This window comes from Myiozetetes cayanensis, unplaced genomic scaffold, assembly GCF_022539395.1.
Source record: "Myiozetetes cayanensis isolate MyiCay16 unplaced genomic scaffold, myiCay2020 scf1, whole genome shotgun sequence".
Classification (NCBI taxonomy): Eukaryota; Metazoa; Chordata; class Aves; order Passeriformes; family Tyrannidae; genus Myiozetetes; species Myiozetetes cayanensis.
In genome coordinates, this window is record NW_026086604.1 from 126798785 (window position 1) to 126826781 (window position 27997).

The 27997-nt window shown below is 37.6% G+C and overlaps 1 protein-coding gene across 1 annotated transcript; it reads right to left on the minus strand.

Annotated features, from left to right (window-relative positions):
* Positions 1 to 63: 63 nt before the first annotated feature.
* On the minus strand, positions 64 to 27869 carry CASD1 (CAS1 domain containing 1). Its single transcript, XM_050327184.1, has 18 exons — positions 27615 to 27869; positions 22636 to 22732; positions 21811 to 21931; positions 20219 to 20263; positions 17905 to 17967; positions 16740 to 16784; positions 14098 to 14221; positions 12220 to 12434; positions 10821 to 11246; positions 10322 to 10411; positions 9634 to 9753; positions 8503 to 8659; positions 6876 to 6955; positions 5887 to 5988; positions 4478 to 4618; positions 3876 to 3953; positions 2798 to 2890; positions 64 to 1805 (listed from the first exon to the last, which is right to left on the minus strand). The coding sequence occupies exons 1-18, from the start codon at positions 27745 to 27747 to the stop codon at positions 1539 to 1541; spliced, it is 2397 nt and encodes a 798-aa protein (XP_050183141.1). The 5' UTR covers positions 27748 to 27869; the 3' UTR covers positions 64 to 1538.
* Positions 27870 to 27997: the final 128 nt, after the last annotated feature.

Sequence of the window (27997 nt, forward strand, 5' to 3'; positions counted from 1 at the left end):
AAAAAAAACCCCCAAAAAAGTTGAAGCCATTCTCACAAAAATTTTTTTGCACTTATTCATGGCTGCAGGTTTGAATTCAATGTTTTACTTGGGATAAGATCAAGAACATGCACGGGATGGTACATATAGTACAAATTAGGACTCATGTTGTTTATAATCATACATAATTGCATACATGCTTGGAAAATAATACTGTGCTCATGATTTTTGACTGCCAACAAATAATCAGGAGAAGAATAAAATGAAAAAGCAACTAAAGGTCAAACTATTACTTGAATCAAACCTACAAACAGAAAGAAATGTCCATAACTTCACTGATAAATAGAATGTAAACAACAGCATGTCACTGCCACACTGAAGGACTATTTCTTTCAATTTTAGTTTTTTTCGTAAAGGAAGGAGATAATAAGAAAGATGGGCACTGCTAAAAAGGATGGGAAAAAAGGTTCCTCCAAACAGCTGCAATCTCATTTCACTTGTAATTCTGAGATTCAACCATCTGCATGCAACAAAGATGACCACTCGGTCCCTTCTCTTCATGATACCAACAGACTGGCTTGCATCCTTGACTTGCATCCTTTTAAATGAAAACATTATTACTCGATAGAATATGGCACCAGTTCCCTAATGAGACCTACTTCAAGGTCACCTACAAACTCAGGGAAAGGTTCAGTGATCACCATCCCCCTGTTCTCCCATTTCCTTAAGATCTGATGGAGTGGATATGATGTGATTTCAGCTGAAAAGGTGTTCCAAAAATTCTCCATCTTGAATTCAGTCTCTGAAAATTATTCGTTTGTTCATGAGGATTGTACAGGGAACTACACACAATTAGATGAATCAGTGGAAAATGTATGGATTATCAATCTCAGGGGAAAAAAATCAAATTTTCATTATAAAAAAATTTAATCTCAGAATTCACCGTATTTGTGAAAACATATTTCTAAAAAAACTCCCATAAAACATTATGTAAACTTGTATATAATCTTCAATCACTCAACTGATGATTACTTTTTATTTCCACGTATAAAGGGCTGCCTATAATATGTATTATTTCCACCCAAAATACTGATTTTTACCCTTTTGTTCAGAAAAATGCCCTGGTTTCACATCAGCCAGAGGGGGCCATTCCGAAGGATCACAAGTTTGCTGGGTTTTGTTCCTGCTGGGAACGATGGCAGCACGTGTTGCATGTGGGCCGCATGCCCGTGACGGCCGCTCCTCCCGCGGCTCCCCCAGTGCCACGTTAATGCCGTGATACACCCGTGATGCTGCTAAACCACCTCCCTTCTTCGTGTCACGTTTAAACAGATATGTAAACAGAAACATACATCCAGTAGAAAAGACTCATTTTCACATGCAATTCTGTACAGTGCACTCTTGTTTCTCAGGTTATTTGAGAAGACTATTTCCACACAAAATATGTACATTTGCGCTATATACATTTTCCACACGCTTAATTTAAATGTCTTCTTGTACCTCCAGTTGAGAATTTTTGTTCAGGCACACGCACAGTAAACCTGAAGAAAGTTTCCAAGTTAATGCCTTGACTGATCTTGAATTGCTGAGAAGAGGTGTAGTCCAGAAAAAAATCCACCTATGCATAGCAACCTTTTCAGCAGAGTTGAGTTATCTTTAGGAACCACAATCTGTGCTAGATCATTTGTGATCTGAGAAATTTCATGTGCCACACACACAAATATAAAAGTGCTGACAAGAACATTAAACATTGGATATCCAGGAATGAGCACCAAGATCCCCTTTGTGTCTGCTGCCAGCCAAATATGGTATTGGCAAATGAAAAGCTAAAAGAAAAAAGAAGGTGTTTAATAATATTTATAAATATTTTTTACTTACCTAAAGCCATATAATTATTACTATTGCATCAACTGACACAGTTCTGTTTAAATCAGAAGTTGCTTTCCACATGTCTTCACTATAAGACAAAACTATGAGCTTGTTAGAACACACAGTGAAATGGGTTTGCTTGGTCCTTAACCAAATACAGCTCTGGGGAGCATGGGATACACTCCATCAGAGCAGAGGAAGAATCCACCTCTGCTCAGTTACTCTCTCTGGTGAGGGTCTGAACTAACAAGCCTACAAATAAGAGGTAATGCTGCAACTGATGAATGCACAGATCCCTGCAGCTGACCAGCACCTAAAGTTCATCAGGAATTGGAAGAATGGAATGTGATCCTTTAAAAAACCCCTCAAAATCATGTACTACATATACACTATTAAAATGAGTTTCTCCTATAAATGTATTTTAGTAATACAATAAAATTTAACATTTAATATCACCAAAAAGCAAGTTAAATGGGAAGCAGGTTAATTCCTAGTTTCAAAATATACACTCAATGGAATATGGTAACATTTGCACTAAGAAGGGTTTTGTTTGTAAAGTTACATTTGTTAATTATTCACAAAAAGCTTTCAAGTGCAAACACATTTATAAGTGTACTTACACAAGTAAGTATAATTCATGATGATTCTTCAACTGCCTTAAATTTTTATCTTCCAACTCCATACACCTCACAGGATACTCCAGCATTAAATCCCCACCCTCACAACCTTAAATCACTCTGTCCCCCAAAACAGCCCAAGGATTAACTTGCTGTTGTGAGACTGCTATTTCAGTTGTGAAAAAAAGAGGTCAAACACCACAGCATGGTATTGAGTAAACCAATAAATGCTTTTCACTTTTCACATTTATGTGTTATATGACAATTTAGATAATAAAACATCCTTACATTTCTAAGTTTCAGTTCACTGTAGTTCTGATCATTCTACTTACCTCTAAAGAAATTTTGCCAAACCAGGCAAAGAACGAGCTATACACAGATCGGACATATCCAGGAATGTTCCTGATGAGGACGAAGGCTAAAATCTTTTTTTTTTTTTTATTTTTTAAAAAAAGTAAAACAGAAAAAAGCAACTGTGGATGACAAGCCAATTACAAACACATGAAAGGTTTATTCATATTCACTGTCTTAAATGAACTACTCCATGCATTAAAATTTTTAAAATATCTAATACCTATATAAACCAAACAAAAACCCATGCAGTTTATACTTAACAAAGTAGGCATTGAAACTGAAAATCTCTTACACACATTCTTATAGCCTAGCAGGTCACTTTTACATCTCCAGCAGAATCATGGCCTGGATGCTGACAGCTGTTACTATATGGTTACTAGGCATAGTCACAAAATGTGTTACATCATGCCAGCCTAAAATGAAAGTGGCCACAAATCTGAGTTAACCCTCAGTTTCTAAAGACAGGGTGTCAGGATGGACAAATTAATATTAAAAAATTAGGTCACATGTGCTGCCCTTCAGGACAGCAGGACAAACTACTATGAGAAGTAGAAGAAACAGAGGGCACAGAATCAGACAGCAGGTGCATAGTGAGGCAGGAGACACAGCAAAAGGAAAATCTAAATTTAAGAAAACCACATGCATGCCCCTGTGGCTCACCTCTTCTCTGCCTGAAAGTGACTACAGAGTCCCATAGGTTGCTTCCTACACTAATACCTCCCAAACAGTCGTGCTTTCTTACAGCTTTCTTCTTTTCCACTGCTACTCAAATAGTCACAAGTTGGGTCTGGACTGAAATGATGCACATGAAACCTACACTGGGACATCCATGTTAACCAAAAGCACAATTGCAGTGTCCAATTTCAGTGCTTAAAGGCAATGGAAAACTGAGCAATGTCGTTAGACCCTTTTTCACTTTCAGACGTGAGAATGAAGTGCAATATCTGACATTCCATGCAAAGGCACAAATATATTTAAAAACCATTTAAAAACAAGACCAAATAAGAACAGACTAGATTCTATCACTGTACTGAAAAGGACTATAATTAAAATTACCTGCACCACAGAAACAGAAGGATGTAGCTCATTGCACTCTGTCTTGTTTTTACAGCTACTAGCCCAAATAGAGTAGGTCTAAAAGATATAAAAAAATCAGTCTGTGTAGCAATTGTATGTAACATGCAATTGTAAGTAAAATGTATTTAAAAATGAAACAAGAGTATCCTGTTTTGAATTGCTTTAGTGGTAATTTGTTCACTAAGATGTGGGACACTAGTAGAAAAAAACCCTACATTTGGCTTAGTTTTGTTTCAATTCTTTGCAAAAGGTGAATACTATTCTTATTCATACAATTTTTTTCATCACAAATAGAGAGGCAATCAAGAGTGGAGATCAGAGCTGCATTATCTACCATTTAATTTTTATGATCCAATTTTCTTGTAACCTTTGCATGAACTGAAAGTGATGATGTTTTCATCTACAGTTGACTGAATAGAAAAATATTTTAGTGAGTAGATAGGTAGGGCTGTACAGAAAAACACAGCTGAAACATCTCCAGATTAAGATTTCATTTCTTAAAGTATTTTCTAAACAAGAGCTTCAGAAAACTTATTAAATGTTTACAAACCTGATTATGCTAGGTTATAGTAGATACGTACCAGAAAGGAGACAACTGAAATAAATAATAAAACATTTGAAACTCTGTTGGAGAAAAGAGGATCTCCTTTTCCTTCTGATATCATCTGACGTTTTTGTAATGCCAGATAAATAAAAGCAAACAGCATCCCATGAAAAACCACCTGTAAAAGACAAACAGAATGCAATGAGTATTTCATAACCTTTAGAAGTACTTCAGGTACAAACTCTTAATAGAAATTCTATAAGATAAACTATTTTTAAAGCTACATTTCAAAAGGACCTTTCCCAGATTTACTGAAGCAAACAGACTTTCTACACCATGTAGTCATAACCTGCATTTTTAACTACAAAAGCTACAAACTACAAAAAACAACTTTTACTAATGCTTCAGAGAGCATTAAAGACAAGACAATGCAATTTCAAGAAGCTTTCAAGTACCTACTATCCCCTCTGCAATCTATGCCAGCATTGAAAAAGTCTTTCTCTGGGGAAAAACCACGAGTCTTTGGCTTTCTCCCAAGCTGGCAGGTGAAAACATTCAAGAAGCAGGACAAGTGCTTCCCTTTCTCACAGACACAATTCTTCAACAGAGCATTCTGCAATCTTATGCCAAGTTCTCATTAGCTGTCAGCACGAGGCTGTTTCAGGCCCATGTGGTGCTTCTCTTCTGTGTTTATTTTGAGCCTTCCTCTTCAGTACCACCCCAGAACACACACTGTTCACAGCAACAAAGCTCTGAACCCGAAACAGCACGTCCTGCTGCTGGGGGCAGCCCAGGGTGTGACAACAGCGTGCTCCCCAAATTCCAGCTACTGAAGAGCCCCAGAGGGAAAAGTACACGAGTGATCCCGTTAAGGGTAAGTCTAGCAGATAAATGCTCCATCTTAGATACTGCACTTACCTTTATCAAGAAAGCAAAAATAAAAAACCCAAATGTCTCCCTGTTCTATTCCCCCACACTGTAGGGTCAGTAACTGGGAAAAAAAGCACTTTCCCCCTGGAAAATGATTAAAAAGTATGTGAAAGAATAGTCTGGTTTGGGCATCCAGACCCTGACTTTAATGTAATCTTAAAAGAAATATATCCTTAATTGATACAACTTGCAAAAAGTATTACTAAGAAAACTACCACAATACCCTGAAGTGCTACAGGTGTTAAATTTTCACAATAAAATTTCTGAGATAAGACAAATCTAGGACACTTTAATACTTTATTTTTTAAATCCAGAAGCAAATAAATCAAACTCCATCTTTTAAGCAAGGCTTTGACAGACATTTGCAGAACTAAGATGAATGCAGCTTAGTCTTTTATTAAACACTGGGGAAAACTCCTGTTTTCTCTGGAGTAAAGGAAAAAAACCCTCCCTCCCCCACCCCAATTAAAAAATACACTTAAAAGACCAGTATAAATTTATGCAAATGTTACATACATAGCGATCCAGCTTCCACCTAAACCACCATTCATAGACATTCCCATTCAGTTCAAAGCACTTGGACAATGGCCAAAATGAAAATATCTTCTCAAATGTACCCTGTAAAAGATAAACATGGCAAAAGCTTTAACATGGATGTCAATTGTATTTACTAAATTTAAATCAATACACTATCTTCAATATTAATCCATCCCTATTTCAATGGCTACATGTCATCAGCAAAATAAAAGCATTCCATAGAAGTCTTTCTCCACAAAAAATAAAAAGGAACAAAGAAAGGAAAACAAAAAAACTTCTTCACGTGAGAGAGGGTTTCAGTTTTGCCTCCCGTAAAGGTATTGGCACATCTTCCAATTTGTACTGTTGACCCAAAGAGAGAGATCCACTGATAGGCTGCAATAAGAAAAACACACTCTACAGACAACTACAGTTCAACAGGCTTAGAACCAGTGAGGGATTAAAACCACACAAACTCCCCTGTAAGGTCCTAGAGTGACCAACTCTGCCCTGATTTCTGTCAGCTGTACTTACTGCATGCAGTAAGTCCCTCATTTAGCCTGCAAACCAGGCTTTTGATGAGGTATCAAAGCCAACACTAGAACTCTCAGAGACACAGATCTTCACCGTCACCATTTCACCATATGAGTCACCATATATTGCCAAATACCAGGAACTTTAGGCACATCAAAAAACCCCACCCCAAAACCAATGCATAGACCTTTGTATTTATTACATTTGTAGTAGTAGTACACAGAAAATGTGTCAAAATAACAAACCAATGAGCAAGATACAGAACTGAGTTTTTTTCCAGCATCCACACCAATTCAAATATGAAAAGAAACCAAAAGGTTATTTTTTCTTTTTTTTTTGATTCTGTATTTATGATACTTGAGCAAATATACAACTTATGAGCACATTAAAAAGTAGAGACAGGCAATAATATACTCTAAGGTCATTAAGGATAAAAATAGTCAAGATTTACAAACCTGAGAATATGACAGAAAATATATACATGTCAGTAAGCAAATCAGTTTCAGCAGTAAACCAAAGTGCCATAGGCAGTTCCCTGAGGAAGAAATAAATTAATCATTATACTGTCATTAATTTTTCAATAGTAAAACCCAGGACACATTAAATAATAATTGCCAATTATTTAGTGTAGCTGTGCTTCGTAATAGATCCATTCATAAATAAATGTTTAAATATTACCAGCAATATTTTATGGCTATTTACATTTAAATTTTACTTTAACCAATTAAAATAAACATTTGCAGCAATTAACAACCTATTAATCCTAAATTAAGCCTCGTGTCTAAGACAGGGACAACATACATACAGAAAGATGAGAATTTAGGTGTTCAAACAGAAACTGTATTTTAAAACCTCTGCTTTCCCAAACACTCTGCACAGGCAGTCCTTACTCCAGGTGAATGTAAATAAATAAACACATAAAAACACCCAACAGCTTTTGTCATATGAAACAAATAGAGAAAATATTATTAAACTTTGGGGTACTGGTTGTACTCCAAAGCTCAACTGCAGGTTATTAAGGACAAGTATCTTGTTAAAAAAAGCCTGAGAAAGTATTCCTCAAAGCTGTCGACTAATATTAAGCTCTACCTAAGCCTCAAGATTGCAACAGAGATCATCTCCCTCTCCAGCCATATAAACAGGGACATAAACAACTGAAAGCTGGCATTGAAAGATTTTCTAGTTTCACAGTACACTGTTGCTCCGAAGTACACACAAGTAATTTCTCTGTTTCTGGAATAGAAGTGCCTTTGTATTAAACAAAGAAAAAATTAAATAAATAAATATAAAATTGAACCTATTTGCCTTTGAGATACCTTGTAAATGTACTTTTAAGGGTATGTTTGCAGCATCTATTCCTAGTACGTATTTGGTATATTTGGTATATTTCATCGTCATATCTGCAGAATATCAAATGGAGATACTCCTCCATCCATAGGGAAAAAGGATTTAAGACTTTTAAGGTTTTTAGTTCTAATATAGGTGAATTAAATAATAAGCATTTATGACATGATGACAGCTTTCTCAGTGAATAGCAATGCATAAAGTCAACTGAGATTTCACCTAAATTTTTATTTAAAATATTTGTATCACAAGACATACTTCTGATAGCTGACTTAATCTAAGATACTAAGATAACAAACCCTTTGTTCTTATTTGGCCAGATATGGCAGAACTGGTGCTCAAGATGGATGAGACACATTAGCAATGCAGAACAGGAAAGTCTCAACACTCCCTGTTCACACTGTACCCATTAGCACACGACAGACACAGTCTCAGCAAGCAGAGACAGTGCAAACTATGGTTTTAATTTGCATTCAGTAATATTTCAATTCTTGATAAAACACATATTTGATGATCAAAACCTATTAAAAAGTATTCTAATGTGACTGTAGCCAGAGGTAGAGTTTAGTTATCACCTGTTAACTTTTTCAACTGACATAATTCATCTATGACGAACTGTATTTCTGTGAACAGCTGTGCTGTGCTGCCAAGAGATCTACTAACAATGCCATTTTCTGTATGATTGTCATTGTAGTGACATGCAAATGTTGACAGCAGAAAGAAAAGAAAAAATCTTACCATTTGCTTTCTTCTGGACGATCTGAGGCCATATAGCTAAGGTGGCATAAATGATCATAAACCAAACAGTAACTAATGGCACAAAGTAGTAGAACTGGTAAGGTCGGTCCATCACTATGCACAGTACCACAACCAAGAAATTCAGACGAAATAAAACCTGAAGGGTATCAGAGAAGAGAAGAGAGAGGATATATAAACTGGGAGACAAAGCTGAGAGATGTAGGGGACAGGTTTCTTTAGCATTACACAAAAACAGCTACGTATTTACATCTCACATGCTGATTATATTTCAGATGAAACACGGATAAGTATTTCAGGGAACATCAACAATGCAATGTAAGACTGCAGGCTGATTATGTGGTTCTGGACCTGTCCTACACTGGCCTGCTTGGGTAGAGATTGCAATGAAAATAAGGTTAACCAGACCTGACTATTTCCCAGGCTGAGGACTAAGTATTCCAGTTGCTGGATGCTGTTACTGTCTCTGTTTTCACTCCCACAGCTACCTGGGCTAGCTCAGTTAAAGCGAGGTAATGCCACTACCAGCACTGCAATTAGGCTGTAGACATACATTTAATAAGCACAGTGACCTAAGTCACATGACAGTGTAACACTTAATAACACAGCAATAAAAGACACATACTGGGAAAAAAAAAAAAAGGTAAACTGCTACAGTACATGCTGCAAAACCTGGGAGGGAAGCCACAAACCCAGTTTCCCAGTACCGTTATGGCATGAAAATTAGTTTTCTTTAGTAATAAACATAGGCTCCAACGTACCATCTTTGGAAGCCTGCCTGGATCATTATTTTATTAATATTAATATATATTGCAAATTGTTACTGCAGTGGAACCTCCATTGCTATTTATTAGCAAATATTTGTCTTGAGATTTTAGAGTGTACATACTTACATTTTTTTACATTGTAAGTACCATTTATATGATTTAGGTTTGTATTAGATAAACACTACCAATTAAACAGATCAGATTACAGAGCCACAACAGCCGTTTTTAATGTGAAAACCTTGTTTAAGTGATCTGATATCACATTATTTAGAGAGGATGGATATAATATGGATATTTTGCTATCAGAACAAACTTCTTTGTAAAAACAGTAAGTAGGTATTCTTACCTGACACACTCTGTATACACCAAAGTCCCCTTTTAACCAAAAATATGAGAAGTGCCCATAACCTGTTTGGAACAGATATGCAGCAACCAGAACTCGAATGTGCATGTACACAGGCAAAAACTGTTGAGAAAAATAAAGTACCTTTTATAAATGGCCACGTAAATGCTTTTGGACTTCCTTTCCCTGCCTTTATTTTATGCTTTTTCTGCATTGTAGCAAATCAGATTTAACTAAGAAAAGAAACCTTATGGTACATTTTCCTGTTTCTTACTATGCTCTTCTGATGCCCTAACCTCTCTGATGTTAAAATCAAGTTCTTCTATTTATTGCTCTATACTTTCCATATTCTAACTACCAGTTAAGAAAGACTTAAGAAGGGTTCTTTGAAAGTTCACCTTCAGCAGTTTCAAGTTCAGAAGATAAAAAAGAATGTTGCTAGCAATTAAAAATAAATTAATGTAATATTCTACATAGAGGAAACAAGTACATTTTTTCACTGGTCAGGTAATATATATAATGCTTTTATCAATCAAGTCTACAATTTAAATAGAGAGAAAAACGAATTCTGCTTATACCATGTTTAAAACTACAGGAATTCAATTCTAACACACATTAACATTATCTTTCTTTTCAAGAAACAAAACTGCATTCCCACTAAAAAAAAAAAAAAAAAATTCAAATCACTTACAGTGCTTGCTCCAGAGATATGATAAATCAAAATAACAAGTTGCATCCAGCCCTTCCATTCATCAGTCTGTTCTCTATTTAACACTTTAGTCTAATGCAAAACAAAACAAGAGTGTTGCTATTCCAAAAAGAACAAGGAACATATACAAAATGAGGAGAAAAAGTTCAAAGCAATAAACCACCTTATATGGGCCTCAACTGTAAAAGTCTTCTGCCTAGTGGACATGGGTCTACCAGACCTTAACATGATCTACCTTCTCTTATAGCTGAGCTCTGCTTACTTCCAATCTGACTGGGTGAGAGAAGCTAAAGTGCTCACAGCCATATGGTTTTAAAAAGCTTTTGCATCCAATCCATGCAAACGTTATACTGCTTGCAAAGGCATTTTTGCAGATGAGTTATACTGGCTTCGAAAAATTAACTTCCAATACTTAGCAATTGGTTATTTACACACAAATTAGGAAACAACATTATAAGCTGGATGTCAACATGAACATTACCTCTTTGGTATTTTCAGTATAAAATACCCCCAAAACCAAGATATAGACGATTGGTATGAAGAAAGACGAATGTGTGTAAAATTTATTTTCCTTCATGAAAAGATTTGCTCTGTCACATAGATAAAAATAGGTCATGATCAGACCAAGTTTGCAAAAGGAGTGTAAAAGCATCTCTAAAGTAGAAATGTTAGGTGTGCTGATGGAAGGTTTCTTCTCCTCTCCGCTTTCCAAATCAGTGCATGATTTGTTCTTCCGATAATTATTCCGATGAATTAAACTGATAATTAAATATCCAATAATGGACAAAGTAAAAAAACAGAAAGCCATCTTCTGTATCAGAGTGAGAGGAGGCTGAGGCTGGCAGCAGGAGCCATCAATGGGCTTCATTATCTTATTGCAGTAGACATTCATAAGAATCATTGCATTCTGTCAAAAAAATAAGCAGTTTTGTTAATTAGACTCTTTTTAATAAAAAGTGAATATTTACATAATAAGAAATTCTTTTCTAGATCATGCACTGACATAAAATATATGCAATTCTCCCTTATCATTACAAAGATGAAATCTCACAGTTCTGCCATATACCCACTTGAATTCAACAGTCCAGTCAAAACACCTCTTCCAAACAAAAAATGCTTAAGCTTAGAGGTAAGCAAAAACTCCTAATCTTAGAAGACAAGCGTTTTCTCTACTGGCTGTAAGAAGAGATATAAAGAGCTAAATGGACTGTAAATTAAAAACTGCTCACAAACTTGGGTCTTAAAGGGGCACAGTAATGCAAGTCTCTAAAACACAACAATGAGATTGAAACCTGTGGGGAGATGATATTCAGTTCATCAAGTACTTTAAAGCAACTGAAACCTGAAAAGGAGCAGAACCAGAAGTGACACAACAGGAGAGCTCTTTTACAAGAAGAGCAGACTGACAACGCTCGGAGGGGTTCACTTCATGCATATACATATTGGTAAGTTAAGGAGAAGAAATAAAGTCAGAGGCACTCCATGCAACCAGAAAGGCATATATTGTGTGTTTTCTTATCTTCTTCATCCTCCTTACCAACCAAAATTTTCTGAACAGACGGGAAAATTTAAGACTTACTTCTTAGTACTGCTTTACAACTCATTATCACCTTAACTCATTTTTGCACATGAAGGCATGAAGTTTGTACTCAGGATCTAAAAGATCTAGTGGATTAACAGCTATTTTAAAACAGCTACACACTAATGTGTTTTTTAAAATTCCTGTAAAACTGCACCTCCACCTACTGGGATTTTCTGAACAAAATTTCCTGATGAATTTCCTTGTTACATTCATACTGTTTGCCATTGAAGAACATTCACTTCAAAACTTGTTTTACTATTATTACTTTTTAATGTTAACCAGTGATAAAAACACTTACTGTATCTCTGCTTGATTCAGGGAGATGCAGGCCATCTGCAGACTTCATGATAGTTTCTTGGGCTATCAATTTTGATACACTGAACACTTTAACTTTAGCTTTGGAATTTCGGGAGCTGCTGTTTAGAATACGAACAGCTGCTTCATTATAAGCATCTATTTTCTCATTAGTGATCATTTTCCGACTTTCACTCAGCATATCTTCATAAACAGGATCTGAATTTCAAAGGATAAGGAATGAGTACGTTAATCTTCTGCTTGTCAAAGACATTTGCTTAGGTCAAGTTGTACAGGCTACTTTCATTTAGGTGGTTACAATTGTTTAATGGTACAAAAAATGTACAGCAAGGAATAAATGATTGCTACAGTTACTAGAGTTGTTCATGATTAAATGTTCTTATCACCATTCCCTAGTCATGCATACATATTTATAGATTAGAAAGGTCTGGCCAGACATGAATGCCTGTTTAATTTCCCCAAATCTATGAAAAGCACTATAATGCTGGAGTGCAGAGCTGCTTATTCCTTCTCTCAGCACTGAAATCCCTCAAGAAAAGTCTCCACAGGAAAGAGGACAGAAGACAAGCAGCAGAAGAGACATACAAAAAAAAAAAAAAAAACAAAAAAAAAAATAAAAACCAACTCTCCGAAACCCTCTAGTTTCTGTGGAAAAAACCAGCTTCTTATTTCTCTAAATCATACTCCATAAGCATATTCCACTTGCTTCTGTTGATTCCAGTTTGATAGCAGAATCTCAGTTTTACAAAAAAATGGACAACTTAGTTGCCTACATGCTTTAGAAATAATGTAAAGCTTAACACCAAAGCTATACAGGATTCTAGATCAAAAGGTCAGATGGAGATCAATAAATTGCTATGAAAAGCTGCTGATGGGACACACCCTATGAGAGGTAAGTTGATTTACTTTAGCTAACTCATGCATACTTTTGGACAATCAATGTCTAGACAACTCTGTGTACAGACTGCTTCTCCTCTCACTTGTTTCATTAAAGAGCTTAGAGATTACTCGAATGGACTAGATCCTTAGCAATGGAATGGTGGGACACGTCTGACAGTTAATTGCTTCTGTTATAAACATGGTTTGGAAAGGAATGTGAGAAGAATAATTTATCTCTAGAACCATCTTTGATAGGAACTTGGATGTGACTGCTGGGTATATTGCTATCAGGGCTCAAAATGTGCCTACTTTTCTAACTGAGGCGATGATAATCTAAAATGCTGTGCTCTGTGGCAGAGAAACCAGTTCTTGCTATGAGATCATTGTTCAGTGTCAGGGACATAATTTAGTTTTATTGAAGAAAAGCAAAAGAATGTAAGCTTGGCACCATGATAAAAATCTCACTGACTTATTGTGAACCATGATTTCTGATCTCAGTGCACAGAAGCAAGTTTCATTCTACACACCTAAATTCTGTGTATTCTCAAGTCTATTCATTCTGGACACACACAGAGGATGCACTTGTTGAACCTTTCCTATTATTAATATAATTTGAAAATTTAATAGAACAAAATCACAGGAATACTGCTATTTCATTTGCTTGTGTTCTTGACTCCCAGGAGGCATGTATGGAGCACAGCACAGAGAGAACAGACCTGGTACATTGAGTCTCAGAGTAAGTTAACAAAGAATTAAGAGTTCATAAGGCAAAAGCTCTTCCTGAGAGAGCTTTGGAATCTCCATCACTAGTAGCAGCTAGTTAGGTATCAGCTAGTTAAGACTTCAAGAAAAGCCAGACTGAAATTCAACCAACACCCATTTAAATCTGCAAGTAAGCACTATGGACTAACTTTTCCATATCCTACAAGATAATGATTCAACAGTGATGGTACAAATTGTTACCTACTGTTCATTACTTTACCTTGTAAGACCCAGTAAACATCACTACTTTTTGCTAATTTTTCCAAAAGAGGTGCAATTGAAGTGATATTGATTTTATACTGTGCAAGGGCTTCGTTGCTGCCATTGTGAATCTTGATAGACCACTGAAGAAATAAAGAAATAGATTCAAAACCTGTATGCCTGAAGACCCTTAATTAACCAATTCCCTTGCTCTGTTAGTAGCTATCTTTCATTATTTCTATATAGCTAGATTTCCTTAGTTTTCTATTCAAAGTGTTAAAAAATCTGCTTCGGACCAAGCAGGTAATTACATTCAAACAGATCATTTAAATGCAGAGTATATAACATTCAATTTAGGTACATTTGACTTTTCATAAATTAAATTACTCAAGATGTTTTAATTCAAAGTCTCCTGACTTTAATCAACAATGAAGTAGCAAAGCCAGTCTCATTCTCTAAAAAGCATGTCCACTTTGGTCAGTTCTACTCTAGGAAAACTGACCACAGCAAGAGATGCTTGCAAACAAAACTTGATGGTGGTATCGAGTTCCAACATTTCCATCTGTTTTGCAGATACCCACAGAGGAAAAAAAAAAAAAGAAAAAGCCATTTTAATTTGTGGTTTAATCTTCTAAATGAAATGACTGGGAGAATGATATAGCCACACTAGAATTTCTCCTAACTTCTGTAAACAATTTTCCACATTGCAGAAAAAATGGATTTATCATTTTTTTTAAGTATTACTGTATCTATACTGATTTAGCAAAAAAATGGAAAAAAACCCTCAAACCAATTAGCATGAATGTAGTAAACTCTCAGTTATTTCTAAATATCCACATAAAAATTTTGATGTAAGCTACTGATTAACGCTCTTCGTCAGAATATTACTGAATATAAATTAATACTTCATGAAACCAAATAACATGCAGCTGCTCTGAGAGCCCACACACTGGAAAAAAAAAAAAAAGGTAGTTTCTTTCTCCCAGTAGCTAAATCTTTACATGTGAAACACCTACAGTATTTATCAGACAGTTAAAACAGCATATTCCATTCAGTAGGAAGTCAAGAATTAAGAAGCAGGGCACTCTAGTGACATTCTCAGAGTAGCTCCTTTTCCCAAAATAAGCAAGCAACTGAGTTTTGTATGAGCTGGAGTTTCCCCAGCTTGTAAGACTTTACTTCTATTTATAAACTGTTACACAGTTGACATCTTAAGACAGACATGTCCAGGCCAAAGCAGCATGACCAAACTGAGAGCTAAGTTAAAAGATAAAAGGAAGTTTCAAAATGCTGACAAGTCCAAGAGAACACACCAGTTTAATCTAGCAGCAGGTTACCACACCAGTGTCAGCTGTGGGGAGGTTGCTGATGTGTCTGCTTTTTGAACCTTTTATTTTTTTTGCAAGATCCTCAAAATAGGGGATGTTTATCTTTGTCCCACTCTAGATTACTAATATTTTGTGTAAATATATGGTGTTAAGAAGAGCTGAGCCTCACATGCATATTGTTAGTTTGTATCTCCTGCTGTCCACACAGGACAAGCAGCAATGGCTAATGTATTACATATTCTAGGCTTACTATGATTCCTAGAGCTCAAATACTTCTGTGAATCCTACAAAAGATGGGAATTTAGGGGTTCACCTAAAGGCAAAAGAGAATTCCTGATCCCCTAGGAAATGTCTGGAGGTCTCCATACACACGTGACCTTCCCTTAAAATTGAGGGCATTCACCCTTAAGATCGGCATGCCCAGAAGCTTCCAGACTGGCAGAATGCCTAAAGTGTCTCTAAACAAAACTGCTTTCAAAGGATTTTATTTAAAATGGAACACATTCTCCCCTCTTTATGTTTCAGCTAGTATGAAAATGTAATAGCTAATCCCTTTCAAATTCCAATTCCCAAATATTTGCAAGTAAGGGATATTAATCATAGAAATAATGAGATGGGTGTTTGTTCAACTCCTGATTCCCAGTACCAGTGAACTACTAAAGTAGAATATTTTGGAGGGGCTGTTAAATTCCATCCCTGGAAGTTTTAAAGAATTGGTTGACTCTTGCAAAGTGCAACACACGTATAACTGATCCTGCCTTGTGGCAAACTGATGGGCTAGGAGACCTCTTCTGGTCCTTGTCAGCCTTGTTTTCTGTGCCACTGCAGCATAGAGCAGTGACGGAAACTTCCAGTGGAAGAAGATTCAGGAACCGCAATCTCTTTGGTTATTGAATTATTCATTTTTACCCATATAAATCTAAAGGAAATATGTGTGATCAAAAAGACCATTCCAGATTGGACCATGCTCAAAAGCAGTATTTTGTGACTAAAAACAGTTAATTAAAAATGTATCTTAGTTAGTATGCAAGTACTTTCATTTAAAATTTTAAATTAAAAAATTGATTTTAATTAAAGCCTTTTTATTAGCTAGGTTAAAGCTAATCAATACTTATTAACCAGTATTGCTGACAAAAAGCAAGCACTGTACCTCACACAGCTACAATAAAATACATCTTATATTTTAAAACTACTTGTAACAGTAAATTCACTGAGAGACTTTTTATTATAAATTGGGTTTAACAACTTTATCTTGTAACCAACTTGAGAGTATTAATGTTATCCTACAAGAACTTCCCTCTTTACTAAAATGCCCCATATATGTCTAACTTACCGTGGCAGCTCCTACTACAATTATATGAGGTTTTGCCACAGAACCCTAAGACACAAAAGTAAAAAGGAATTAGTTTAAAAATATTCACAAATTATACCTATTATTACGATTCATATCTTAATTAACTGTGACTCACTTGTCCATCAGCTAATGGTTACAAAAGAGTAGACTGCAGACATATGACAGAGAACATCAACTTGTGATATACCTGAATTTTCACAAAATAGCATCTGCAAAAGCATGAAGTATCAATAAGCACTTACAATCATTACTCATTTAGTATTTTTCTTTAAAAGCTATTTAAACTTCTTCTCCCAAGGTCAAGTAATCTGTATATCACACTACTGAAGTACTTTTTATCTCAGTCTCTCTCAGCGTTGTCACACATCTGTTGTATGACTAAGGTGACCAGCTGTTGCCCCAGAGGTCTGACAATTCTATCTAGGACAAGGACCAGCACATGGATTCAAAACAGAAGAGCAGAAGGAAACAGTCCTGACCACCCCAGTATGAGTTTTGCTCTGGTACAGCAAGGGCTTAGCACCTCTCATTTTTTTGTAGTAATCATAGAAAAAGAAAACCAAATGGTAACTTCAGCTATCCTGATAGAAGGTGTACAAGAATGACCTACAGGATAGCAAAAGAATCAGTCAGGGCTACTACTAAATAACTCCAGGCTATTTAAAGGTCAACAAAGGAAAAAAGAAAAAAAATTTAGTTGCCAATCTGTTAACATATTACTTGTTATCAGAATTACATACAGAAAAACACGACAACCTGCATCATAATTGAAACATCTAAAATAATTAGTAAGCTAATTGAGGGAAATATTCAAAACAAATAAAATCAAGACAACCTTGACTTTGCAGATCACCTTTGTCCTTCAGTCTGAAACATGGAACGGACTAAAGGATCAAAATATTTGGTTACAGTAAAGTGGAGCCATTGCAGACACAGAGGAACTGAAACACCAGATCAGAGTGAAATCCTTTCAGCTTTTAATAGGGTGAATTAACCTGCTCCTAGGAAGTAGGGTTTTTCTGGTTGCTTTGGGGTTTTTTTGGTCCAAGTGAAGTCATCCTTGGGAGACCAGAAGATACCCAGAAACATATACGCTAGTAAACTGCCTCTTTTCACTACTTAGACTTCAAGTTTCAAGACAAACCTCAGTCCAAGATTTGATACGTTGCCTCATAGAGCCATTAACTTCTGGATACCATAGAAAATCCTGTAAGATAAAAGCAGAGTAACTCTGTAAGTTAAAAAGCAATTGGTAGACTAAAAACAAAAAATTCAAAAAAGCAGACTAATTGCCATCAATTCAACTGTAAAGGAAAACCATTCGGCCCAAAGTGAGATTTCCCTTATAGTTAGGATGAAAAGCCTGACACCTTGGTTTAGCATGGAAAACAGAAAGCAAAAGCAAAAAAAAAGGCAAAAAAAGCCAGCAAACCCATAAAACTCTTCCCTCATAAAAAACAAATTTTCATTTATGGTTCAAGAGTTGGGATTTCACCAAGAAGATGATTCTTTAACATTTGCCAAATGGGATGTCCTTTGGTTTCCTATGTGATAAGGAATAAATCCAAGGTCACATCTATAACTTATTCATTAAAACTTGCTTTTTGTTCAATTTTCCACATTTTTATCAGCAGATTTTCTTTGCTCCTGAGCATAAAATAATTGATAGCATGAAATCATAATTTAAAAAAAAAAATAAAACCTAACAATTTACCTTACAACTTCATAAATTATCAGCTGTTTAAATCTAACAGTGCCATGGCTATTAAACACATTACCTACCGGCATTCTTTCAGATGCCAGGAGTAGTGCTCAACCTTCTAGAAGTCAGTCTATACTTTGGCTAGTACTATTATGTCTCCCAGGCAAAGCCATGACTTCCTAGCATCTAGTTACTCCTCAGGTGCAGTACTATCGAATGTTCTAAAAATACATATTAAAGTGAAATGGCAGGGATTATATATGCAGAAACTACTGTGAGGAAAGTTTAGAATGCAGAATGCAGAAACATTACCAGCAGAGAGGAAATGTTTATCTTCCACTTGCACAGACCTAAAGATTTTGGTACTTCACTTGAGTACTGTCAATTCATTATTTGGCAATAATGTGAACAACCATGTAGTTCTCTGCTGAAGGACAGAAGGTCGCTATGATGACTAGAAAGGGCAAAATTAAACTCTTCACTTGTTCCCAGTAATTTTCTCTTTTGTTGGTCAAGTATTTTCCACATTTAGATTATTGGGTCACAACCATTCTGAGTGTGAAAATTCAGCTACCATGACAATAACGTCAAGACCAATACTGCATCAAAACAAGGAAGTAGCAGACTCCAAATATATTCTTAACCACCCAGACATCTCAGAAAAGCCCAGACCTGCCATTTAAAATCTTGATTGTTAGGCACCTACCAAGGCTTAAGGAGTTTTGAAGATGTAATCCTGTCAGGTTAGGCCAACGCTAATCACACTGCACTGGCCCGTTTGTCCTGCCTTGAGTTCTGTCCTGCCTTTTCCAGCATTCAGATAACCATATGATGAGCCACATCAGACCTGACTAAAAAGGAATCCTACAAGGTAACTTTCAGGCTGAACTGACTCCTAAAACAACCCACCCCACAGCTGTATCAGGGACAGTTACAGCACAAACACAGGAACATACTGTGAAAGGCAACAGACTGAACAGCACAGGCTTGAACTGCCATGGGGTTACACCCTAAAATGTTATTCTGTACCCTAAATCTTAACCATGCACATAAACAGGTACTGAAAACTCCCTTGTAGACAACTCAGCAAATACACTGCTTCTTTGGTTTTCGTGAATAGAGAATGAGTTGTCTCCAAGGCATAAACAAATACATGACTAGCACAATCCCTGCACTGCTGACAGCTGTCATGGGGAGCAAAGAAAGCTATTGAGGACAGCCTTTCCATTGCCAGGGCAGAGGAGAACAGAGTCCTTTAGAAAACCTACCCTCAAGTATTTTGTTTGTTTTCTTTTTTTAAATATCCACATTATAATCAACATTGTGCTTATTTCTTCATGCAAAAGCAGTGGAAGGAATACTTGTTGGGATAGCAGAGAAAGCTCAACAGCAATTACAATTACCAATCCATGGAAGTTAGCCCCACACACATATATTCTTACAGCAATGAAAGAGTAAATGTCCTGGCAAAAGCTATTCTTGGGAAGGTCAAATTATAAGATCTGACAAAAAGAAAAATTATACACGCTTCCAGAGCTTATGCCCAAAACTAACACAGAATACAAGTATTCAATGCCAAAGTCTCTCAAACTACAGCATGTTAAGATACACTCTGAAATATCTGTGAAATACTTATAAAGAATGTTGATGGTCTAAACCTTCTTTTAATTTTTCAGCTCTGACTGCAATTTCATTTACATTGTATGAAATAATAACATGATTATGGCTTGCAATTTAATGCTAGATAAAAACTTACCACTTTAATTGAAGAAGATTTATCTTCAAATGGGATATTTCCATGCTGTCAAAAAAACCCCAAAACAATAAAGTAAGAAAAACTTTCAGAGAGAAAACAAAATATTTACATTCCTACGCTAACTTGCTCTCACCCAAGAGTTTATCTCCAGTGGAAAGGATTTTTCTTGTATAAACTTGTCAGTGTACTCATACAAATGTTGATGTTACTTTATTGATAAAACAAGCTACTTAAATAAACGATTATTCTTCCTGGAAGAAATCTAGCCAACAAAGTCTGAAATGCTTTCTGTTCACTCTGTTACAAATGTATCAAATATTTTTCTAAATTTAGGCTGCCAACTCAAGAAAGACTTAAGACCTTTTCCCTTTTTCTTTTCTTAGACTGCCTTTCTCCAGCCTTCCTTTTCATCTGGCCAACTCCTTTGCACAAAACAACCAACACAGTTTTAATTAAAGAATAAAAGAAAATAATCTCAGGCAGAAATAAATTCTGGAATACATTATTAAATTTGCTGAGTAAAACAGTAAAGAAATCAGAAAGGAAAAACTCAGACAGGCATACACAATCCTCCTTTAAAATATACTAAATACGGAATTAGTTTCAATCCTCATCCAAAAGAATAAGTTTACTTCTCTTCCACAAACTGAGATCCCGATTTCAATAAGACTTGACAAATGATACTCGACTCAAAACCAATTATAGCACTCTATCATCTCCCCATCACTTTTGGGAAGCAACTGTGACCTAACCAACTGACTAGGAAAACCAGGGTTCTCGGATCAATCAAGCATCTTGTTTTGATGAGTGAAAGCGACTTCATGCTGTGTGCTGGACGAGCTGCCAGCCTTCAGTTCTAAATGACAGAATTACTAAATAATTGACAATTCTGATGCACTGTTGAAAGTGAAATGTGTTTTTCCCCTCACATATGTACATATGTCTATGAAACCTTGTGCCTAAGAAGTACAATATAGCAAAAGAAATCAATATTCTGTTCAACAAATGATAGAGCTAAATCCTTTCTTACTGTTTCCTCTCAGCAAGCTGCTGTTTACTTTCTTCACTTTAAAAAACTCAGACAGCTCTTCATCAGTGATCAAAAGAAAGGTAAGACCAGAAGCTATTTTTAGTTTCAGCTTCAAGTTAAACCTAGAAATCTGTCATTGCCCCATGGATTCGTATGAACAGATTAGATCAGCAATTTAACTGACATTTTAAATGACAAATTATAAGACGTGAACTGCTACTATTTAAAAACACACAAAGGAACAATCATTTTCTCATCAAGAAACCAAATATGAAGCCTAAGTTGCTGTGGGACAAGTCAGCTTCATTTATTTATTCCCAGACTGCTGCAAGCTTTCTCTTGAGCTTCACAGTTCCCTTCTCAGAATCACGATCATCTCATCTGTATCCAAACAAGTATTTTGGTCTAATCTTGTTATTCTTCAAAAGATCTTTCTGCGCTTCTCCTTCCTGAGGGCTAGGTCAGCAAACAGTACCATTTCTTGATTTTCTCAAGTTTAGAAAAGAGATATAAGGTAAATGGGGAAGAAACAAAAAAAAATCATCAAAATAAACTATCTCACCTTATTTCCCTCTTCTTTGACTTGGGGATTTATGAGTTTTATAAATGAATAGAACAACTGTCGAATTCTAGAATCTCCTATGAACACAATATGTTTGTCTATGAGGCAATTTTTTGCTTCACTGTAAAACAAAACAGCAACATTCACATTACAAGAAATTTATATCTTAGAAAAAATGTATTTTGAAAATCTACAGAGCAATATACATAACTCTAAGGTATGATAGAATCTTTTTCTAAACATGCTGAATCAATAAAACATTTAGTGCAACTTGCACAGAAATAAAAATTAACTCTCCTGCTGATATGATTAGGCAAAAAACCAAGCAGGCTTTCCTATTCTGTGGTGCTACAAATACAGTAGTTTCAAAATATAATTCTAAAAAAAAAAAAAAAAAAAAAAAAGTTCCCTTACCAGTAGGTGAAAGATAGCAATAAAGTAATTAGTAATTTTATTTGAGGTATTGGGATATTTTTACTTGCAATTTGACACATAAGGTCAACATTCAGCATTTTCCCTTTCAGCAATCTGAGAGTGACATATGAAGCTATGCAGTCTAATGTGGCTCTCCATAACTGATGCCAGTACCTCTATCACCCATATTTATTTATATTTTTTATAGAAATACACCTATGGTAAACATTGTAGATACACACATAATGTACAAGGAAAAGACTTCTTTCTGATATATACTGTATATTTTTGAAAGCCTAGAGAATCAGCTATGAAGTGAACAATAAAAGACACTACAATTACTACAGCTGCAGTCAAATAACAATGACTCTTCTTTTCATGCAGATGAACAGAAGACATGAGTTTCCTTACCTATTTTTATACTTATGCATCATACAACTGTGAGGTTGCCATACTTTTTCTCCAAGAAATCTCCCACTGGACAGAAGATACTCACATGTATCACCACCTTGAAAATGTTATATTAAGATTAGAATTCAGCTGCATGAAATGTAAAATATAACCCCATTGCTATTATAAAAAATAATCTGACAATATTGGAAACACAAGAATTGGAACAATCAAGAGCAGTAAACAAATATAACTTATCGTAAAAATACCTTGCACAAGTTTCTGCAAGTTGCCTTCTTGCTTATTATACCACACTGCTCTGTAAATCACAACTCTCTCCACAAAATGTTAGTGATCCCACTTTTGTTATCAGAAAGACGTGACTTGGAATGGCATTTCCTTTAAAAGATACCAATCCACTGTGCTATCTACTATCCAGAGTACACTGGAATATGAAATTAAAGAATACATCGTTCAATATAATAATCTTCTACACAGAATCACCATGCACAGCATCTTGTATAGAACAGGAATCTAATATGAGATTGGCAAGAAAGTCTATTACATCTCCCTGCTTAAGAGTTAGCAGTCACCTTAGAACAGGTGGGTTAACCTGGTGGGTTAATATGCAAAAAAACCCCAAAATATTTACAAAAGAATTTGCTGATCATTCTGGACTTCAGGTACCTTTTCCACTCATTAAGTTTTACAGTAATTAAGATGAATCACTTTACAGGTGATGATGTTTCAGCCATATTAAGTCCTTATGTAATCAGTGACTTTATCTTCCCAGCTCCACATCAGAATCTGCTGTGTTATAACTGAGCTCAACTGAACACCATTCACTGCAAGAGAAGTTGCCCTCCAACATTTTTGTCATACTTGGCATTTCCGAGCACTGACAAACAGGGAAATGGTGGTGAATGAAATGGTAGGGACTTGTGCTACTTGTGCAGAAACAATGTACCACTGCCCCTACTTGACACTTTCTGTGAAACCCTGACTGCATTAAACTCAACTTATATTTTGGCTTTCAAGCAACACAATTTCCCTAATTCTCAAACATGCACACTTACGTAAACTACCATTTCTAGTAAGTTGCATTAAGCAACATGAGACATTCTCACCGATAATGAGAATAAGTGACTCAGAGTTATTACTGCTACAAAGTCCTCCACTTTGCAGATGATGAGAACTAGGAGATGTATCAAAGTGATATAAGAGTGAACCATATAAAAGAATATCTATAACTTAATCAGATTCCCTCTGAAATCCAATAACTTGCTGAAGAAGATGCACAGTCAGACCAGTGGTCAGTCTAGCCTGGTATTCTGCCTTCAACAGGGGCCATGAATAGATGCTCAGAGATGAACAAGAACAGGGCAAGTAAACATTATGATCTTGTCTGATATTCTTCCAAGTATGTTCAGTCCAGGGACTTCCTGAACTGGACATACAGTCCTCAGCTTTTAGCATCCAGAGAACCCTTTTAAAGAGTTTTCCATACCCACAGCTGATGCTTGAAGAATCACCTCCCTTTATTTTAAATACAGTTTCTACTAGAAAACTTGTCAGTCCATGGTTCTTCCAAAGGAAAAGGCAGTTTAGACTCATGTCTATCATGATCTGTAGACCACTATCAATCCTTCCTCAATCAGGTTTTCGAGATTGGAGAAAATCTGTTTCTTGAGATCATGACTCAAGCTTGGTTCCTCTGTTCTCCATAATTACCCACAAATGAAATAATCCTCCATCTACAGTGTGTTCACTGATGTAACGTTCCAAACATCACACATTGTATACATCACACACTGTATACATTTTAAACATAGAGACAATATTTCAGGTCAAGAAGTTACACCTTCTTTCCCAGCTCCAGGTACTGAATATCTTATTGTTGCCTTCAGCAATATTAGAAAGCTCCTGAAACTTATTAGGAGAGTTACTGGTGTCTGATATCTTCCTTTAAACATAATAGCAGAAGCCATGGGCAGAAGATGAGAGAGGGGAATAAAACCAGACTAGAACAGCAGCCAAGAAAGTAAACTGGAGGTTACAGACCAGATGGTGCCTCCAGAAATGCCCAAGTCTGGCTTAGGAAATGAAATAGCAGCTGAAGAACCATGCTCTTCTTAACCATTAATGAGATGTTAAAAGAAAAAAAACCCACAAAAACACAACAACAAAAAAACCCAACCTAAAATCTGAGAAAAATAATTTCAAGAGCCATTTTATACATAAAACACAGAACATTCTTTTTAAACTCTTCCTTCGTGTAAGTTATCCTTCCAACACATTACTTTTTATGTTGGTATAGATACACTATGGTGCAGTTATACAAAGTGTATAATTTCTCTGAATTTTATTATGCTCATTATTCTAATTTGCCATTCCTCAAAACCGCGGTTATTCCATTGTAACTGTGAAATCTCAAAGTCTTCATTCAGTGCCAGAACAGACTAAATTTCACAATGCTTTCTCTAAAAGGCATACTCTCTGTTTAGAAGAACTGGAAATTCAATTGTTCTCTATCATTCAAAATGAAAAAATGTAGTTTTAAAGAGAATCTACCAGTGCTGCAGGTGTCCCCTAAATATAAGTCTCCCTGACCTTCTACAACCCCAGTCCAGCATTTTTTCACAAAACTAAATTTTATACAGGCAAATTTGACTGGGAATTGCACTGGGCTTCTCCTATCTACAATATGTACTTGCATGACTGAGGCCAAAATTAGCTGAAACCTTTACATGTAATGACAATCAGACAAAAGAAAAAGTATAAAAGCACGAAAAACACAGCAACTCCTTCCCTGGCACGGCCCAGCTTTCACAGCCTGGCAACTCTGAGCCTGTCTGCAGGCCCACCTCATCCACCCTCTGCAAATCAGGATAACCTTTTTGGGAGTATTTCTGGTATAAAAACTTGATATAGAATGTCTTGTGTAGAAATAAAGTGCTTTCTTCTGATAATTTTAAATATATTGCCTGCTAATTTCATTTTTCATTTGACACTTTTTGTGTTATGACACAATCACAATGAATTTACCTTTCCCCAATAATTCGTAATATTCGAGACCATTAACAAGTTACTAAGTTTCTGTCCAGGTCACAGAATTTTATTTTATTTCATTACTTCTTGCAGATAAGCTGTTTTATTCTTCTGCTGTTTGTGTTACTCTTTTGTTCATGTTTTCCAGTTCTATTATACCACTACTAAGAGGGGGTGACCAACACCACTGACAATAAGCGAGGTGCCAGTTAGCTTTAGTTGTGCAGTATCACAGCAAAATCTGCTTTCTTCATTAGCTGCCAAGAATATTGTGACATTTGCTGGACTTCAGATGTTTGATATCATCGCAGCGTTGCAAAATGATCTCTCAAGCACCTCTGCTTTTATCTATCCTAAAAACTCTTGTCTGCCATAAATCTTCCACCCTCCTTTCCTAAACTACTCATTCTTCTGAATGTTACTTGTTCAAAGAAGCCCAAACTGGTAACTCTCTATTTGCTCCGATGATGTCCTCCTACCTTTTAAACAATTACAGGAAAACTTCTCACCCTCTAATTGCTTCAAAAAAATAAAAGCCTTAAGCAAAAAAAACTTATTGAAAGGTTTGTAACAATCCACATAGACCATATCAACTTACATAAAGGCCAGCAGATTCTCACCATTTTGCAACCTGTGATTCACCCCCCTCGTTAACTCTCCCCAAATATATTGAAATTATGCATACTTTAGTTTCCCTGTAACCTGCTTGATACGGTAGTCCCTATTTTCTTAGGCCAGTCTTGCAATCCCTCTTTAAAAAGGTACCACATTTGCCACTCTCCTCCTGTCTAGTTTTGTGACTCTCTTGTGCCTTAAGAACACTGCACAATAGGCAAGTTCAATTACCTCATGCCCGAGTTCCTCTAGAATTTAGTAAATGCGTCGATGTCTTCCAACTTAACACTAGTCAGTTTATCAGACTTACTGACATGTCAGCCAGAGGGTGAACCTGGGTAACTGTATCCATAAATATCCCTACCCCCTTTCCCATTTCCACAATGAACTGCCTCAGCCTGGCCTTCCATGGATGCTGGCAGCAGGTGTTAGAACCCGACACCAGTTGTCCTACAACTAGCAGAGCCGCAGTGATCTCTCTGTGGATCAACTTTCTGATTTGCCCACAGAAACATACCACGTTTTTTAGCGTGACAGGGAAACAAGAAAATATTTCCTTCAGCATTTCCATTTGCATTCACGGATCACGCCAAGATTCGCTGCTCCGGGGCCAAAACAACCGCGGAGAAGCGGAGCCGGCGGAGCTCCCGGCGCGCCGCGCACAGCCGGGCACGGCCAAGGCTGCGGTCGGTCCCCCAGGCTCGGTCACCGCCTGTTCCACGGCCACTGACAACGCGTGAAACCGAACAGCTCCTCGGTTCGCTTCATCCTCCAGCGCGGCCCGACTCTGTTATGTTCGAGGCGATGGTTCAAGGAGTGAAATTACATACACTAAGTCTCGTACCAATTAAGACTTTAACCACTAATTACCAAGGTAATTAATCATCCCGTAAGGGAACAAGTGACAGGGAAGAAGCCACCCTCTAGCCCTGCAGCTTCACCTGCCGCAGGCCGGGCCCCGGGAGCTGCGCTGCGCTCTCGGTGCAAACACCGCATCGCCACGGCCCCGCCAGCCCCGCTCAGCGCCCTCGCCCCGCGGGGCCTCGCCCCGATGGCGGGAGCTGCGGCGACCCCCCGGTCGGACCCCGCAGGGCCCCGCAGGCCGGGTCCCCTCTGTCCCCTCTCGCCTCCCGCCGACCTGTCCCGCCGCGCTGCCCCCGCCGCCCCGGCCCGCCGGGGCAGGGCCGCGCCTGCCGCCCCCGCCAGCCCCCGGCCCGCCGCGGCTGCCCCGGGCGCAAGGACCCGCCGCCCTCCCCGCACGGCCGCGGTCCCGGGGCTCCGCCTCCCCTGCCCGGCTGCCGCGGCCCCCCGCGGAGCGCCCGCGGCCGCCCCCTCACCTCGGTAGCGGCGGGAGGCGGCGTGGCAGGCGGTGAGGAGCAGGACGGCGCCCAGCGCCAGCGCCTTGGCGCTCCTCACGCTGAAGTAGTAGTTGATCTCCCGCTTGCCCCCGGTGTAGGCCAGCGCCGCCATCTTGGCTCCTCCATGACAACAGCGTGCGATGGGGCGGGCGGGCGCGGCGGGGCAGCACTGGGTCCCCGCCGGCGGCCAACGCGGACCCCGCCGGCTGCTGCCGTCCCCGCCGCCGCGGCCGAGAGCAGCCCCACGCCCCCCTGCAACCGGGGCGGAGCCACCGCCGCTCTCCTGGCGCCGCCGCTTCCCCTCGGCCGCCAGCGGGCGTCCACAGCGTTCGGCTCTCCTCCCCGCGGCCGCCGTGGGGCTG

Coding starts and splice junctions, on each gene's coding strand:
- CASD1 (XM_050327184.1), bottom strand. CDS start 27,747: ATGGCGGCGCTGGCCTACACCGGGGGCAAGCGGGAGATCAACTACTAC. Junction 8,660..9,633: donor GTGTATACAGAGTGTGTCAG/GTAAGAATACCT, acceptor GATACCCTTCAG/GTTTTATTTCGTCTGAATTT. Junction 4,619..5,886: donor GGTGGAAGCTGGATCGCTAT/GTATGTAACATT, acceptor TGTCTTTTACAG/GTGGTTTTTCATGGGATGCT.